Genomic DNA, 16,015 nt, shown 5'->3' on the forward strand with positions numbered 1-16,015 from the left:
TCTATTATTATCGATGTCAAAACTAATTGCCTAATTCTGGGTTCATAGCCATCATTTTGATGTATCTATTGTCACGCTTCAGATCGATTGTATCAAAATCAAGATTTAACTTGTTGAAAGGGTTTCAAACAAAAAAGGTAGGATTTAACACGCCAATTCTTTTTACTTGGACCATCAATCCAGTGGAGTTTCAAAAACCAACAAAACCAGCCCATATTTTGACATCTGCAGCGCCAACTGGGTTTCTTTTAGTTCAAAAATTGAAGAACCTTAGAAATCCACTGTTATGGTCACAGACAAGCAAAATTTTACTTGATTAAAAAGCAACCATCGCCTTCTTCCGGCAACACAAAAAGCAAACTAAAGCTATATCCCCAGTACAAAAAGCAGCCGAACGATTAATTTATAAAAGAAAAAAGAGAAATTCCTCAACAATTCATGTGAATAAAGTCCTTAAAAATCATTTCTTGAACTAAGCAAAGTATCACCATTCACCACTGCCTCCACTTCTCGTCCTTTCCTTCCAGTTTCCTCTTCTTTCTTGCCTCCATGTCTAAACTGTTATTCGCCGCCCTCCCATTTATTCTCTCAGCTTTAGCCCATGCCTACGTCAACAAATGCAGGTCATACTGCGGAAACATCACCATCGACTACCCCTTCTCACTTCAACAAGGCTGCGGCCACCCCGGTTTCAGAGACCTCTTGTTCTGCATCAACGATGTGTTAATGTTTCACATCACTTCAGGATCTTACCGTGTCCTAGAAATCGACTACGCTTTTCAATCACTCACCCTCCACGACCCTCACATGTCAACCTGTGACACCATCGTACTCGGCAGCAAGGGCAACGGCTTCGGCGTTGATCATTGGAGAGCAACGTACTTCAATCCGACGGCTGATAATGTGTTCATGTTAATAGGATGCTCGGCTCAGTCTCCACTCTTCCAAGGTTTTCCGGGGCAGCACTTGCCTTGTAGGAACGTTTCCGGCATGGGATGCGAGGAGTATTACGGGTGTCCGGCTTGGAATTTGGTCGGCCGGAAAGGGGTGGGCTCTATGTTTGGGTCTGGCCCGCCGGAGTGTTGTGCTGTGGCTTTTGAGTCGATTAAAGCGATTAATCTTACGAAGCTTCAATGTGAAGGGTATTCTAGCGCTTACAGCCTTGCGCCGCTGCAGAATGGTCGGCCGAGTGATTGGGCTTATGGGATTCGTGTGAAGTATTCCGTTCAAGGCAACGATAAATTCTGCAGATCCTGTGAGGCCACCGGTGGCACGTGTGGGTATGGCAGTGATGGGGTTAGGCAACTCTGCATGTGCGGGAGCTTGAACTCCACGTCGAATTGTGACACAGGTTAGATCATATCAATATTTGATCTTCAGTACGATTGAAGAAAGAACCAAAAAAAAAAAAAATCTTCTTCAATAAATATTGTTGAATGGAATCTGAAAAAGCTTTGAATAATATGTAATATTGCAGTTGGGTCGTCGTCGTCATCAAGCAGAAGATCATGGACTCTGTTTGAAACTTTTGCAGGTATTAATTGCAAGTTTTTAAATACATTTTTAATCCTTCATTTCACTTATTCCATTAAGCTATTATAGTTTCTGAAAATTTTGCAGGAAAATTTTTTATGTTGATGTCAGTGTGGCTGACAATAAATCAAACCTGAAAGCAATTATTAATGGTGTTGAACTGCACCTGGGCTCATCATCTGCATTCAAGTTTTGATTTATGTCCTAGTCTACTGAAGAGTGGGGGATGTTTGCATTTATTATGGGCATTTATCTCTGTTATTTTTCCATAAATTTTTGTGTTCTTCGAGTTCTTATACAGTGACCATCTTATTATTTTCATTTTTTGCTTTAATCTTGTGATTGCCAGTTTCTTCTCGTGACAATTGTAAAGCATTGCAAAAATGAAAACATAGTATACTGACAAAGAAAGGCTCATGCAACAATCTCGTACTTGGATTCCCACTAACTAGATCCACTCGTTCTGCCCACTAAACGACGGGTCTTGCAGGCCGTATTAGTTTGCGGTATGGTTAGGCTCAGGATACAGATTAGGGCTCTCGTTCCATGCCTCTGTCGGTCGATCTCCTAAAGCATACGCCCAGTCTATTGTATTATAGATTTATTTATTTTTTAATATAATTTTTATTTTTTTACTTTTTCTAACCAAGTTGGTCGGACCTATAGGTAAGACCCGAAGTAATAACACAACCTTCACAACCCTTGAGTTATGCTCCGACAAGTCCTGCTTTTGTTCTAGTAGGTAGGCTTAGGTCTAAATATGATTTGAGTCGATTCAATTTCGAAAATTAATCCGATTTGATTTATTTTATATTAAATTTATTTAATTTGAATTTGAATCAAATTTAAACTGAAAGATTTGACTTATTTTTTAAACTAAATTGAACTTAAGTTTAGAGGTATTTAATTCAGATCGGTTCAAGTTTAATTCGAATTTTTTATTCAAATTAATAGTTTAATTTATAGTTCGAATCAATTTAAATTTATAGTTTGAATTAATGGTTCAAATTTGTGACTCAATTTAGTTTAAATCTATAATTTGAATAATTTTTTTTAATATTATTTAAATAAAATAAAATCTTTTTATTAATAAATTATAAATTTAAACTATAAATTTGAATTATATATTTAAATTATTAATTTGAATCAAATCAAATTATAAATTTAAATTTTTAATTTGAATTATAAAACTAAATTAAAGTTAACTTCGTTTAAATTAAATTATTTTTCATTTAAACCAGATTTAATTATAACTCAACAAATTTGGAGCAAAGTCGCTCTTTATTTATTTCAGCTAAGAGATATTTCAACTTGAAGCTGCTTATATAGGTAGACATGTCTATCGCTGACCAGTAATCCACTTTATCAATAATTATTAATATTCAGATCAAATCAAAGCAAAGGCCACGTAATTTCTGAGAAATGTCATATCATGAATGGGATTTTTACCATGTTACAGCATTTTGTCGTCCAGAATTGTGCACAGAGTCACGTGCACTCCACTGAGACTTTCTTTTCTTTTTTAATAATCAGAGATTCTGTTAATATTTTATTATTATTTTATTTTTTAAAAATACGTAAATAAATATTTTTTTATAATATAATAAATATAATTTATGATGATAATTATAAGATATAAATTTAGGGTTTTAATATCACTGGCAAGAAGAAACAACAACGGAGTATGTTAATAAAAAAATTGCAAGTTAAAAAAGAAGGAAAAAAATGGAACATAAAATAAGAAAAAAAAATATTTATTATTTTTTACTTATATATAATAGAAAACAGGGGATTTATACATTCAAATCCCGTTATTATTCTACTAATAAAATAATTTTATTTTTAAAAAATATTTGATTAAAAGATATTAAATATTATTTTGATAATTTATTTTTTATTATTTATATTATTTTATTTAATTTATAAATAATAAAATATTATCTATGATGATATAATAAGTAATATAAAAAGTAATTTGATTAGTATTTCTATTTTAAGTATTAAAATATTATCGAGATAATTTTTATTTTATTATAATTATATCTTTATTTATTAATTTTTTAAGGTAAAAATAATTTTATTTTTAATTAATATAACAAATAACATAAAAAAATATTATAAAATAATTATACATAATAATATTTAAATAAAATAATATATTTTTATTTTTTTAATCTAATATAATAATTATTTAATTTATCAAATTTTATTAAATATAATAATAATTTTAATTTAATAATTTGTGGAAAAAATTTTTAATTTTAATAATAAAATATTTCTTTGTCCGTACCTTTCGTTAGAGTTAAATAAATGCATTTGCAGTAGATTATTTCTATACGTGGAAATCCTCCTGGAAACGTAGCAGTTTTGAAATGATAACATTATGTATGGGTTTTTTTATACACGTTGAACTCATTTGTGCCGCAATTGTGATCTTGAATCGAGAATGGCCATCAAATTTCTATTCACACGTGCTGCCACGGGGCAAAACTGTTGTACTGTAGCTCCTGGGGTTTCCGTACAAGAAAAAAAAGCGTATTTTTCTAATGCCGTCGCTGTATCTGACATTCCTATCCTTCCATTGACAAAGTTGTCCAATAATGGCGAAGGCGATCGGAGTTGTCTCTAATTTTCCTTTAGTTAATGTTTCTTTCTCTTCATTTAATCGCAGCCACCTACGTTTATCGAGCTTTCTTTTTGGTGTCGGAAGCTGTAAATTCAATGAAAGAAAGAGAGACTTCACTGTCGGGCCTTCCACTGTGGTTGCTGCCCTGCCAACTGTTTGTGAAAAATCTGCTTCACAGATTACTTCATTTAATGAGGTCAGTTTTGACTTTAGTTTTCGGGTTTGAAGACGTTTTTGTGATTGACTTAAATTTGTTAAAGGGGTTTTTTTTTTGGTGTTTCGGTAGTTGATTGAGTCTTTGATCAGTCGTGTGGATTTATCGGAAAAAGAGGCTGAAGCGTCGCTGGAATTTTTGTTGAATGAAGCCAATGAGGCTTTAATTAGTGCTTTTCTCGTGTTGCTTAGAGCCAAAGGAGAGACTTTTCAAGAGGTAACAAAAATGAATTCAATCGCTTCAAACAATTTATGTAGAACCTCGTTATTGGAGAATTCGTTGAGACAATCTTAAATCAATAAGTCATACTGAAACAGGATAACAGAATGGGCTTGATCTATTTGTTGTTTCCGGGTATTTGTTGAAAAAATTACATAACCTCAAAAGTTTATGCAAATAGATTGTGGGATTGGCGAGGGCAATGATAAAGCACGCCAAGAAGGTGGAAGGGCTGGATGATGTGGTTGACATTGTTGGAACTGGTGGTGATGGCGCAAACACGGTGAACATTTCTACTGGTGCTTCCATACTTGCTGCGGCTTGTGGTGCAAAAGTTGCCAAGGTAACAGATTTTGTCATCCTTATCTATTTGGTATAATAGTTTCTATACTTCAATTATTGAATCCCTATCATATTTGGTAACTATCGTTAGTTCTGTTGTGAGCCGTACAGCAAGGGAATCGTTCTAGCTCTTCTGCATGTGGAAGCGCTGATGTATTGGAAGCTTTGGGTGTCATTATTGACTTGGGCCCTGAGGTAGGTGCATATGGAATTAAAATCATTGTAGTTGAATAACTGCTTTTGATCTGAATTGCTTTTTTTTTTTTTTTCAAATTTTTGGTATGAGAACTGAGAAACACGTATTTAATATTGCATTGAGCTTTATATGAATTAAAAGCACCCAAATTGTTGGTACATTACTAAGATTATGAAAAAATTAATCAAGCTAACTAATAAAAATTCTAACTCTTGTCATTGTTTTATGTCACCCACTTTTTCTTAACCTATATTTGATGGGTGTTTTCTGTGCTTGTGTAAATCCCTCTTATTCCCATGGTTATTACTCAGACCCCAAAGAATACAATATTTCATGGGTGAGTCAAGGTGACAAAATTAACAAGAGCTGTAATGGTTGTACCAAAATTAACTCGAAGGTTTTTGGTATAGTCATCTTTAGCAGTAGTCATCATAAACCATTAGTTAGTTTGGAAATGACATGAAATGATTTGAGCTATTGCTTCATTCAACCTATTGGACAAGCAACATAAAAATAAAACAATGGTATATGCCATTTGTTGAACTCTTCTTATTTTATCTTAAATCAGGCAGTAAAAAGGTGTGTGAATGAGGCAGGAATTGGTTTCATGATGGCTCCACACTATCATCCTGCAATGAAGATTGTCAGGCCTGTGAGGAAACAGCTTAAAGTGAAAACTGTATTCAATATTCTGGGTCCTATGTTGAATCCTGCACGGGTGCCTTATGCTGTAGTTGGTGTATTTGCGGAAGACTTGGTAAGTGCCTGCATAGTGCACTGTAGTCGTAGTTGAAATATTTATCTCCATAGAAGATTTCTTGTCAAATCAATGTTATTAGCCAAAAGATTTGTAGGTCCTATGCTTCTTTTCAGCCATTTGAACTTGTTAGTTTGTTGGAAGCATTCATTTGTGTTGATGGAATTGCACTTTTTCTGCATGAAATTGAAAATTCAAATCATACTCTTAGATTGGCACACTGGTGAGAAAAGCGACCAAAGTGAGTCTTGGGAATTAAGCTGCCAGCAATATTTCCAATCTTAAAATCCTGTGCATTGCATGCCTCCAAAGAGCATCATGTAAACCATCTGCCCTCTCCATTCCTGCCTCGCTGTTTAGTATGATTGATGATTGAAGCCTCATGGAAAGATTCTCTTTTCATTATTTTTCTTCTTCTTTCATTTGTTTCATAAAGGAGACTGAACTAGATGTAGAATTATAAGGTCTGTAATTTCTTGCTTAATTATTTACATGTAGGGAGCTATTGACTGTATCTTTTGAGTAGCTTGTTGAATGTAATCGGAGAACCTTTTTTCATTGTTTGATAGGTATATAAAATGGCAAATGCATTGCAACGATTTGGGATGAAAAGAGCATTAGTTGTTCACTCTGAGGGCTTAGATGAGATCAGTCCCCTTGGTAAAGATTCTTTCATTTAGATGATCTGGATACGTTTGTACGTCAGATTCTTACATTTCACAAGATTTATGCATAATTATCTGAATACAGGACCTGGTGTTGTCCTTGATGTCACCCCAGAAAAGATTGAGAGATTCTCATTTGACCCATGTAAGATCATGTAACCGATGTATAAGTTATCAATAAAACTATGTGTACCCGCTTTGGGTACACAAATATATACACATTTATATGTGTCATCATGTGATTGGATGATTTTGAATTAAGAATAAAACAATAACCAATCATATGATGACACATATGAGTGTGTATACATTTGTGTATCCAAAGTGGGTACACATAGTATTGCTCATAAGTTATTTCTCTCCATTTTGTAACTAAATTGATTGGTAGACCTGAGTGTCTCCATGGATTTATGTAGTAGGGTTAAAATTAGATGTAGATAATGCTAAAAGTTGTACTTAATTTTGTTTTGAAATGGTTTCTTTTGTCATATTATTACATGAATGTTCCACTAAAATGAGTATGTTTACTTGGCAGTGGAGTTTGGCATTCCTCGCTGCACTCTAGAAGATTTGCGAGGTGGAGACCCTGACTATAATGCAGAGGTCTTAAGGCGCATACTGTCAGGCGAGAGAGGGCCAATTGCAGATGCATTGGTGAGTTTTCTACTATCATATTTCCAATACAACTGACTGCTACCCTCCCCTTATTCCCAACTCCATTGTGGGTGTGCTTGTTCATGCATGATGCTGTTATTAAGGAAAAGAAAATTTAATTTTACAAGAATTGGACAGATCCTTAATGCTGCACCTGCAATGTTGGTCAGTGGCCGTGTCAACACGTTGGCTGAGGGAGTGGCCTTGGCGCGTGAAATCCATTCATCAGGGAAAGCTATTAAGACACTGGATTCATGGATTGAAATCTCTAAGGTAAGTAAAACCTGGCTCTGACTTAATTACTTCTTTAGGGATTAAATGTAACCAGTTTATTTTTGTCTGTTCACTTGATTAAAGCAGAAGGCGAAAGAAGATGTTGGTGTGGGTGGAGTGCCAAATTTTGCTTGAACACCTTGGAGATTTTTACAGAGATTCTAGTAGACATGATTCAAAGTGTCAAAAAAGTTTTTGGACAGCCTCTAACAATGGCATTCACGCAATATTAAACAACATACATCGCTAATGTTTACAGAATGTATGGTTTGATTCTCTTCATCCCATTTCATAAACATCTCATTTTGGTTATAACCTCTTATGCAAATGAGTAGTGTTATTACTTATCCACAATGGCACCGGCATCAGTAAGAAGGGGCACTAGCTTTCCTCCCTGGTGCTTCTCAACAACAGCTGCAAAGATCAAAGCAGGAAAAAAGGGTTGAATAGAAGAAAGCATTAATGGACTCCTCTCTTTACCCCTTGCAATTTACAAGATAGCAACAAGGCACGGTTGTATCGCACAATAATAGTTGAGGCACAGACATATTCAAAAACAACACTTTCACCCTTACACACTAACATCCCCCCGTAAACTTAACCACCTCCACTTCTCAACTTTACTCCAACACTATACCATACAGGTCTTTTCTGCAAAGAAACTAAGCACAGATTAAAAGTAAAAGAGGGGATGAAAGGCCTTACTGTCACAGCCACCGATGTGTTTTCCCCCAATGAACACATTAGGTACAGTCCCTTGCTTAGTCCACTCTGCCAGAGCTGATTGAATTTTACTTCCATCACCTTCAACAAGAAAGAGAATTTCCTTAAGATTTCATAATAGCTAGCTTAATCTCCTATGAACTCAATAGAATTGCTTGATTGGGCAAAACATATATTAATTGGTAAAGAATGAATGATATCATCTTCGCACTTTGTTTCATTTAGCCAACCAACCCTAATCCAACATATTCACGTAGACATAAATAATTAAAAAAGGATGCTTCATCGTAAACCCTATTCTTGGAAACGAAAAATATGCAACAGCCAGAAATAGATTTAAACTCCATCTTCAGCTGCACAACTTGAAATTGAATAAGAAGGGCAACATATAAATCGATTACAAAAGACTACTGAGTTTGCTCTTACTTTCTACATCCAGTTCTACGACCTTGTAAGTAGCTCCAAGCTTTGTGAGCAACTGCTTCACCCTTGCACAATAGCCACAGTAAGTTTTGCTGCAAACATTAAATCTTATCACTCATCACAATTCCACTGATACGGCTCTCAAGTCAGTCGTATAATTTAATTGAAAAGAAACAAGGAAAGGGTACCTGAAGACAACAACTGGAGCGGAGGCGGCGATGTCCTTGGCTTTACCGATCGTCGTTTCAAGCTCTTCTTTGCTCGAAAATAAACTCATCGCCAATCCCATTTTTTATTGAGCAAAACGGGTTTGATTGGAAAGAGAAGGAGATGCGCAAGCGCAACTCAACCAAACAAAATATAGGCCGCAGTTGGTTGCGGGAAACTTAACAAAGGAACATATTCTGTGAACACAAAATATAATATAATCAACAGTATCAACTGAATATTTTATTTTCAACTATTAGTTCTACCACAAAGTAGAGGTTATTCATACTGATTTATTTATATAAATTAATAAAATAACCATATATTGTTGTATCAATTTGTATAAATAAATTAACTTATAATTTTGATCCTCAACAATTGTGTTAACAAAATATACAGCAGCTCTTCAAACACCAATGACAGCATAATTATGTTGCTTCAAGTTTTTTAAGATTTCACTTGGCTGCAAAAATGGCTTCCAAGTCTTTGTCCAATCCTTTTGGTTTTGGCTCGGACTCTGAAGGTGAATTCAAAGATGAACTTCCACTCTTTTTGAAGCTCCAGAAATCACTCCATTTCGGATAACCACTTGAAGTTGAAGGATCATTTGGAGCTCCCCTTCCTTGTATACTGAAGCTGGATTTTGCCAGTTCTCTTAGTTGTTTCATCCACGGTTTGTCGGTTGTACCTGAACTCTGACTCCCAGTCCCGGAGCTCCTATATCTTTCTGCTGAAGAAGCAGCATCCCCTGTTCCGCCTTCCTCACGTTCAGTTGATGGAAATTTGCTTTCCAAATTTTTTATCAGTTTCTGAGGGAGGACAAGCTGGAGAAATCCAAATGAAGCTATTTTCAGACCTGTTAAAAAAGAGCTTTTGGCACCATCGAGCTGCTTTGTCTGTCTATATAAAGCTTGCCATTCATTCATCATCAGCGCAAAGTATCCCACCAAGAAAAGTATAATCATAAAGATTCCAATTTTAGTGTCTTCTTCAACTGAAAATTCTTTCTCCAAGAGAACCAAACAGAGAGTAAATATACCCACTTCACAGGCAACTGAAATGATCTCAACCAACTGAACCTTTTTCTTGATGAAAGGTTTCTTCAGAACAAGGAAAAAGAGCTGAAAACAGGTAATGCTTAATAACACGATTGTACGCGATTTAGATGACCATTCATCCATATAACTAGCACCAACCAAAATTCCTAGAGAAACTCTTTTCACAGATTCCAATAGCGTGTAGTATATTCTAAGTATCCCAAACAGCTTCTGTATGAAAGGTGCTTCTGCATCTTCCGTTTCATCATCAGAGTCAATTATGTGATCACCATGCTTGTGGGGATTGCTCCCAGAGATCTGTGAAAGCATGTATTTTGGTGGACCTCTCAGATCTTCGAAGAGAGGACCATAAATTATCAGAAAAACAGAGTTTGGTGCATTTTTCCATGTCCATTGACCTCTTTTACCAGGACCAAGAGTCACTCGAATGATCTCTTGATACCAGTGAAAGATCTGTCCTTCTTGATGAACTTCCTTGTACAGAAGCAGTTTCGCAAATGTAATTCCAATTGAGAGGAAAAAGAGCAAAAACAGCAGAAGAAAAGACACTATCCCTAATAGCAGAACACCTACTGTAAGCCCTGATGGTGTTTCACCTAGAAGACAAGATATAATCTTATGCATTAATTTACATTACTTGCTATAGCATGCGATGCCAACTTCAGAAACATAATGTTATGGTACCTGTAACTAAAGCAGCAGAGGCCTTGCAAACAGAAGGTAGCGCAAGAATTACAAGAAATATCTCAAAACGTGGGAATGTCAGTGCTCCATAACCACTCTTTGTTTCAGACTTTTTCTTTTTAAACTTTAAAATTAGAATGAGTAAAGCATGCAGAAGTATCAAACTGCCACCAATTGCAGCTAACCAGAACATGCTTCTATAGAAATCTCTCCAACTACAAGAAGGTGAGAGCATTGAGATAGTAAGGAGTCTTTTTATAGCACTTAAATCATAGAAATGAAACAAGGAATTAACTCAAGCCTAATGTGATAAAAGGTTCAGCATCTTGTAATGTTGCAGATCTTTAATTTCAGGTTCTCAATAGCACTTGAAAGATGTCTATGATTGGAGTGGAAAAGTAGCTCTACAGATGAAAACTGCACTGCAGTCTATATAATCATTAAACAATGTAGTTTTACCTCTAAAATGTTCTCTTTATTGTTACTTTTTTCAAAGATGTTCTGCTTAGCTATTAAATTTGTGTCAAAATTTCTATAATATTTCTAGAATCCATAGGCAAGGAAAGAAATATTGAAAGATCAAAATAAACATTCAATAACTTACCCATTCAAATGTTGTGAGTCCATATATTCTGCTTCAGGTTTCATAGTTTCGCTCTGCATACATTTAACACACTGGATCACACAAAATATTCATCAAATGCCAGTAGGAGCTAAAACAAGTAGTAGAAAAAGTGATTTTCGACCTCAAAAAATATTATGTATTCCATTGGAGTAAGCGGGGTCCCATAAACCATAGGTGCCCTGTTGAAATTCCTTTCTTTAGGTTGTTCAATTCCAAAATTCTCTAAATGGTGAAATTTGGAAACATAGGAATGGGGACTAGGAGGGTGACTGGAGCTCATCGTGACTGGCTGAACATTCCCAGTTTCCCATGGGAGATTAAAGTAGGGAATACTCCACTGTAAAGCCCTTGCAAACTCATAATATTCAACTGGCAAAGTAACTGCCAACCATCTAGACAGTGCAAACACCTGGATGTGGCATGCAGTTCTCTGTTTAAAAAGAACACATAAGATCGAAGATTTCAGTTTACAACTTAATGAAACTTGCAGATTATATCTACACCAATTCCGACACAACAATATTTTCAAAACTCCATTAAGTTAAAGCTCTTTTGGCTCAAGGTGTCATATAGTAAATGACATAACAAAATAGATATTTACAAAGTTTAGGAAACAACTGGACAATATGGGAAACATAGAACTTCTGGAGAATACATTTTCACCAATATTGCATGCAGTTTATGGTTCATGGTGTCACAATGTGAATATTTTGAAATATTCATGATATGTGAGGTTGTCAAGAAGGCAGCAAGAACGAATTTCACAGTTAAAACTACAATTCAAATTTCTAGACTAGCTTATCATTAACATGTACAAGCCAGTCAATGACCACGGAATTGCTCAATCAAATAATGGTTTAAATAAGTTAGGTATTGTTACAAAGAGATTCCTTGCAGGATCAGAGATCAATGAAAAAGATGATTTTGACAGTGCTCCAGCAGATAGAAGGCTCGCGGTAGAGACAGTGAGCAATCCCGCAACAGAAGATGTCGCCCAAAAAGTAGCAGTTACAAATGCAGAAATTACACAATAAATAATAGGTACAGAATCTGCAGATACATCATAACCTATATCAGAAATATATTAAAGAAATCAATGTTGCATAAAACACATCAATTGAGGTCATAACAATCAAAAAGTGAGAAATTTCTCACATTTTCTCACTTGTAGAACATTAGATGCTAGATTTTTGTTGCCAGCAACATCTCCAGTCACATTTTCAGGAACATTAACAGAAATAACACCATCATCAGCTGCTTGTATCTCTACAGTGTATATACTCCTACTTACTTCATAAAATCTGGAGCACATTAAAAAATGAAGTAAAATTAAACTTAGAATTAAATTTTGATATTGTTCAAAATTATCTTAAACGTGTTATTCCTTTCAATAACCTGCACATGGAGCAGAAAAGTCACATTTTAGGAAGTGCCACTAGCAAGTGCATGTATTGATTGCTAAGAGAAAATAACTTGCCTTTGCAAATGTCCTCCTGAGATTGATATGAAAGAGGAGTTAAAGCCAAATACAGGTTTCAAGAACTTTATCGAGATTGGGATACTGTGCTGATTAGTCCTCATACTAGATGTTGTGCTCAATCTCACAGCAGGCCTCTGAGAATCTGATGGTCACATCTATACTTATGTCATAAAGAAAGAATGACATCTACAAAATTATTAAAGGAAGAAGAAAGTCTGTAAGAATTTATATTCGCTTATAAAGACTGATTTGCACTGAATATAAAAGCTTTGTGTCAACCTCTTTGTTTTAAAGTTCAGTTTGGGAAGGTAAAAAGAAAAATAAACTTAATCTATAAGAAAATAATGTGGTTTATACCAAAAAGGAAAGTAATTGGTTCAATTGGAGAGACAGGAATCCCAGGAATGCTTATAATGGAGTTCGTGTCAAGGCTTATAGTGATAATAGCAATGCTAGATACATTTGCAACCTGAGAAGAAAGAGTTCATACATATGTAAGGTTCCAGAGATGTGAATGGCAATACCAAAAACTTTAGTAAATTAAAACTATAAATCAACCAACCATAAAGCCAAATCTCCGGTTTCCATGGTTTGCACTACTAATAGGAAGAAGTGTGCCTTTACTTATATTCATAGAGTTCAGAATTTCTGCAGAGGAGTTCAGAACAGGTTCCGAGAAGTAAAAGTAGACTTTCAAGTTGTCATAATTATTAGTTGTCTGTACAGTTCTAGTTTCACTATCCAACTGAAGTAACTTTTCAGGAACACGTGACCTTAAATTAACAAACACACTTCTTCTATCTGTAAAAGCAAACAGCCAGCAATAGAATTGAGTAAATTGGCCACAAAAACAGCCTTCTAACTTTAAAAATAAATTTGAAGAGTTGAAGAGAGGAAAAAATAGGAAAGAAAAACTCAAAGCTACAAACTTAATTGGTCTGTTAAATTTAATTATTTCTAGGAAATGTTCAAGCAATTAGAAACAAAAAAAATAGAAAATCTGTGAGTAAGAATCTGCAAAGATTCAACATCTCAGTGTAAAATGATTTCACACGTTGAAACCAAGCCCTTCCCTAAATTTTGAAGGCCTAAAAACATGATAAGAGCTTTCACTGAGATCAAACTAAAAAAGCAAAAAAAAAAAAAGAGGAAATTATTTTTCTTTCATTACTATAAGAATGGTCATGTTTTGTACAATTATATGGATAAATTTTCTAAGAATTACATGATGGTTGAAGATGAAACAGAAATTAACTCACCAAAATGCACATAGAAAATCGAATTTGCTGTCCTTGTAAATTTGTTCCCAGCACTGTCAGTGCAAAAATTCTTACCCATTACCAATATCACTCTCCCATATTGAACCATAGGTGATAAACTCACAATAAGACTGTATTTGAGGGCTGGTTGCAGGGTGACAAGTGAAGATGGTACAACTTGGCCAGCACCATAGACCAGTAGCTGAAGAAAGACATTAATATGTAAGGAGTTAATTTATATCCAATTAACACACCATAATTAACCTGATGGTGCTAACTTATTCACCTAAGTATTTTCAATTGATCAATTTTATCTTTGAGAAAAATCAACTCCATATATGTAAGTGTTTAGGATTCTAGCAATAATAGTGCCAAAAGAATAATTTTTTATGATACAATCAGAACGATGTATTCACACAACTTAAAGGTTGACATTATTTTGTTGATTGAATCAAACCATATTTCATTTATAGGATTTGGTAAGAACTAAGAAGTCACACTCTTATCAAAATTTGTCACCTACTCACATTGCAGGCATTCACAGAAGAACATCTGAAACCTCCACCAATACAAGGCTCAGTAAAAGAAATATTTACAGAGACATTTAGTTCACTTGTAAATGACGATGATGCAGTTATATATGCTGTAGGTGGGACAGTATCTGCAAAAATGAGATAAAACCAAACTTTAGTCCAAGGATTAGACAGCAATCAATGTCAATATAACTGCCAACACATCCAAGCCTGAATATCAGAAGAAACAATATCTTTGTTTCAGTAAGCTTTGTAACTTTAAGTCTAAACTTCTCATTAAATGAACAAGTAGATAATTTCATTTTTCAATGTTTCCTCTCCTTAAACTGTTTCACTGCCTAATTCTTGGTGTTTGATAAAATTCTAGAACTCATTGTCTGCAACTTTTCCATGTTCAATTAGGAAACATCCAGAAACATAAATACTATACTTTTAACACATTTTTAGACTAGCAGAGTTCATTTGTAAATAGATGGAACAATAATAAATATCTCAACAAGTAACTGGAAGGTTCTTAACCAACAATCCAGTTATAGCTAGAGCAGCCAACTCCTAGCGATCCATTCCAGCAGACAATAAATGTATGATTTCCATCCTGCAAGCCTGTGTATAGAACCTCCCTAGTTCCACAATGTGAAGCAATGCCATCATCCAGCTGCATGCATAAAATATACATGATTATCATCAAATTTACTCGCCAAAAAATTCAAAAACAATAAATATCCTGTATTTTTTCCATAGATACATCGACCCACCAATTTGTTAAAAGAAAGTTTTAGCCTCGCATGTAACTCAAAATTTTGAAAAATCAGGATATCCGGAAGATTATAATTTACATGTTTTTTCTTTGGTAATTAAGAAGGAATTTTTAGCTTTTATATTATTATTATAACAAATAAATTCCACAAATAAATCTCAATGCAAAGTTGCACAAATTACCATTACAATTTCAAAAACCAACCACTTTAATTCATGACCATAAAACGTGAAAAGAACCCCACAGAAACAAAAATAGGATTAAAATATTGGATTGTGAGCTAAAATGATACAACCGTTAAAAGTTCATCAAACCTTGCAACTGATGACGCAGTCTGAGCAAGTGTCATTTCCATCCACCAGTACTAGAAACAAAAATGTAGCTGAGTTGACATGTGAAAATGGTTTAGGAGCTTTCAAGAACTTGACGGAGGCCTCTGAAGCATCAGCATGAGCTTTGGACAACAGAAGTGAAAGAAGCCAACAATGCAAAACCAGCCATGGAAACTTGCTAAAATCCATTTCAGATTACAGATAGAGCCCCAAAGGCTCAAACTGAAGTGTCAATTAAGCAGAAGGTGAAATCAACAGGCATAAAGAAGATATTTCACTAGTAGAGTTTGTGTAGAAAGTGATGAAGTAAGAGAGCAACGCAATGCATGAAAGACTGGTGGGAAAATGTGGTACAGAAGAAGCAGAAGAGAGATTAGAGAAGATAGTAATAAAGTTCAGTGGCTGGTAAATGTTTCCAACTTAAGAATAGAGCACATAAGCCAGAAAGCTCAAGA

The 16,015-nt window shown here is 34.7% G+C and overlaps 4 protein-coding genes across 8 annotated transcripts; 2 read left to right on the top strand and 2 right to left on the bottom strand.

Moving 5' to 3' along the window:
* The first annotated feature begins 183 nt into the window (after positions 1-183).
* LOC123212168 lies at positions 184-1,867 on the top strand. Of its 2 annotated transcripts, none has more exons than XM_044631231.1 (3): positions 184-1,351; positions 1,478-1,534; positions 1,603-1,867. In XM_044631231.1, the coding sequence occupies exons 1-3, from the start codon at positions 550-552 to the stop codon at positions 1,668-1,670; spliced, it is 927 nt and encodes a 308-aa protein (XP_044487166.1). In that variant the 5' UTR covers positions 184-549; the 3' UTR covers positions 1,671-1,867. The 2 variants fall into 2 exon arrangements, with proteins under 2 accessions (XP_044487166.1, XP_044487167.1); XM_044631232.1 differs by having other exon boundaries at positions 396-1,351; positions 1,621-1,867.
* A 2,200-nt stretch (positions 1,868-4,067) lies between these two features.
* On the top strand, positions 4,068-7,794 carry LOC123211361 (anthranilate phosphoribosyltransferase, chloroplastic). The gene is made up of 10 exons (XM_044630047.1): positions 4,068-4,355; positions 4,446-4,589; positions 4,774-4,935; positions 5,046-5,129; positions 5,699-5,887; positions 6,457-6,547; positions 6,638-6,697; positions 7,088-7,206; positions 7,345-7,479; positions 7,567-7,794. The coding sequence occupies exons 1-10, from the start codon at positions 4,134-4,136 to the stop codon at positions 7,612-7,614; spliced, it is 1,254 nt and encodes a 417-aa protein (XP_044485982.1). The 5' UTR covers positions 4,068-4,133; the 3' UTR covers positions 7,615-7,794.
* Positions 7,661-9,058, bottom strand: LOC123211362 (glutaredoxin). Of its 2 annotated transcripts, none has more exons than XM_044630048.1 (4): positions 8,814-9,049; positions 8,629-8,717; positions 8,185-8,283; positions 7,661-7,893 (listed from the first exon to the last, which is right to left on the bottom strand). In XM_044630048.1, the coding sequence occupies exons 1-4, from the start codon at positions 8,912-8,914 to the stop codon at positions 7,820-7,822; spliced, it is 363 nt and encodes a 120-aa protein (XP_044485983.1). In that variant the 5' UTR covers positions 8,915-9,049; the 3' UTR covers positions 7,661-7,819. The 2 variants fall into 2 exon arrangements, with proteins under 2 accessions (XP_044485983.1, XP_044485984.1); XM_044630049.1 differs by having other exon boundaries at positions 7,783-7,893; positions 8,651-8,717; positions 8,814-9,058.
* Positions 9,059-9,086: 28 nt separating this feature from the next.
* On the bottom strand, positions 9,087-16,008 carry LOC123211359. 3 transcript variants are annotated; one of them, XM_044630044.1, is made up of 13 exons: positions 15,543-16,007; positions 14,991-15,126; positions 14,466-14,599; positions 13,939-14,140; positions 13,242-13,480; positions 13,037-13,148; positions 12,677-12,821; positions 12,355-12,500; positions 12,080-12,249; positions 11,321-11,629; positions 11,179-11,231; positions 10,575-10,789; positions 9,087-10,486 (listed from the first exon to the last, which is right to left on the bottom strand). In XM_044630044.1, the coding sequence occupies exons 1-13, from the start codon at positions 15,747-15,749 to the stop codon at positions 9,288-9,290; spliced, it is 3,267 nt and encodes a 1,088-aa protein (XP_044485979.1). In that variant the 5' UTR covers positions 15,750-16,007; the 3' UTR covers positions 9,087-9,287. The 3 variants fall into 3 exon arrangements, with proteins under 3 accessions (XP_044485979.1, XP_044485980.1, XP_044485981.1); XM_044630045.1 differs by lacking the exon at positions 12,080-12,249 and having other exon boundaries at positions 12,365-12,500; positions 15,543-16,008; XM_044630046.1 differs by lacking the exon at positions 15,543-16,007 and having other exon boundaries at positions 14,995-15,128.
* Between the last annotated feature and the right edge of the window lie 7 nt (positions 16,009-16,015).

This window comes from Mangifera indica, chromosome 3, assembly GCF_011075055.1.
Source record: "Mangifera indica cultivar Alphonso chromosome 3, CATAS_Mindica_2.1, whole genome shotgun sequence".
Classification (NCBI taxonomy): Eukaryota; Viridiplantae; Streptophyta; class Magnoliopsida; order Sapindales; family Anacardiaceae; genus Mangifera; species Mangifera indica.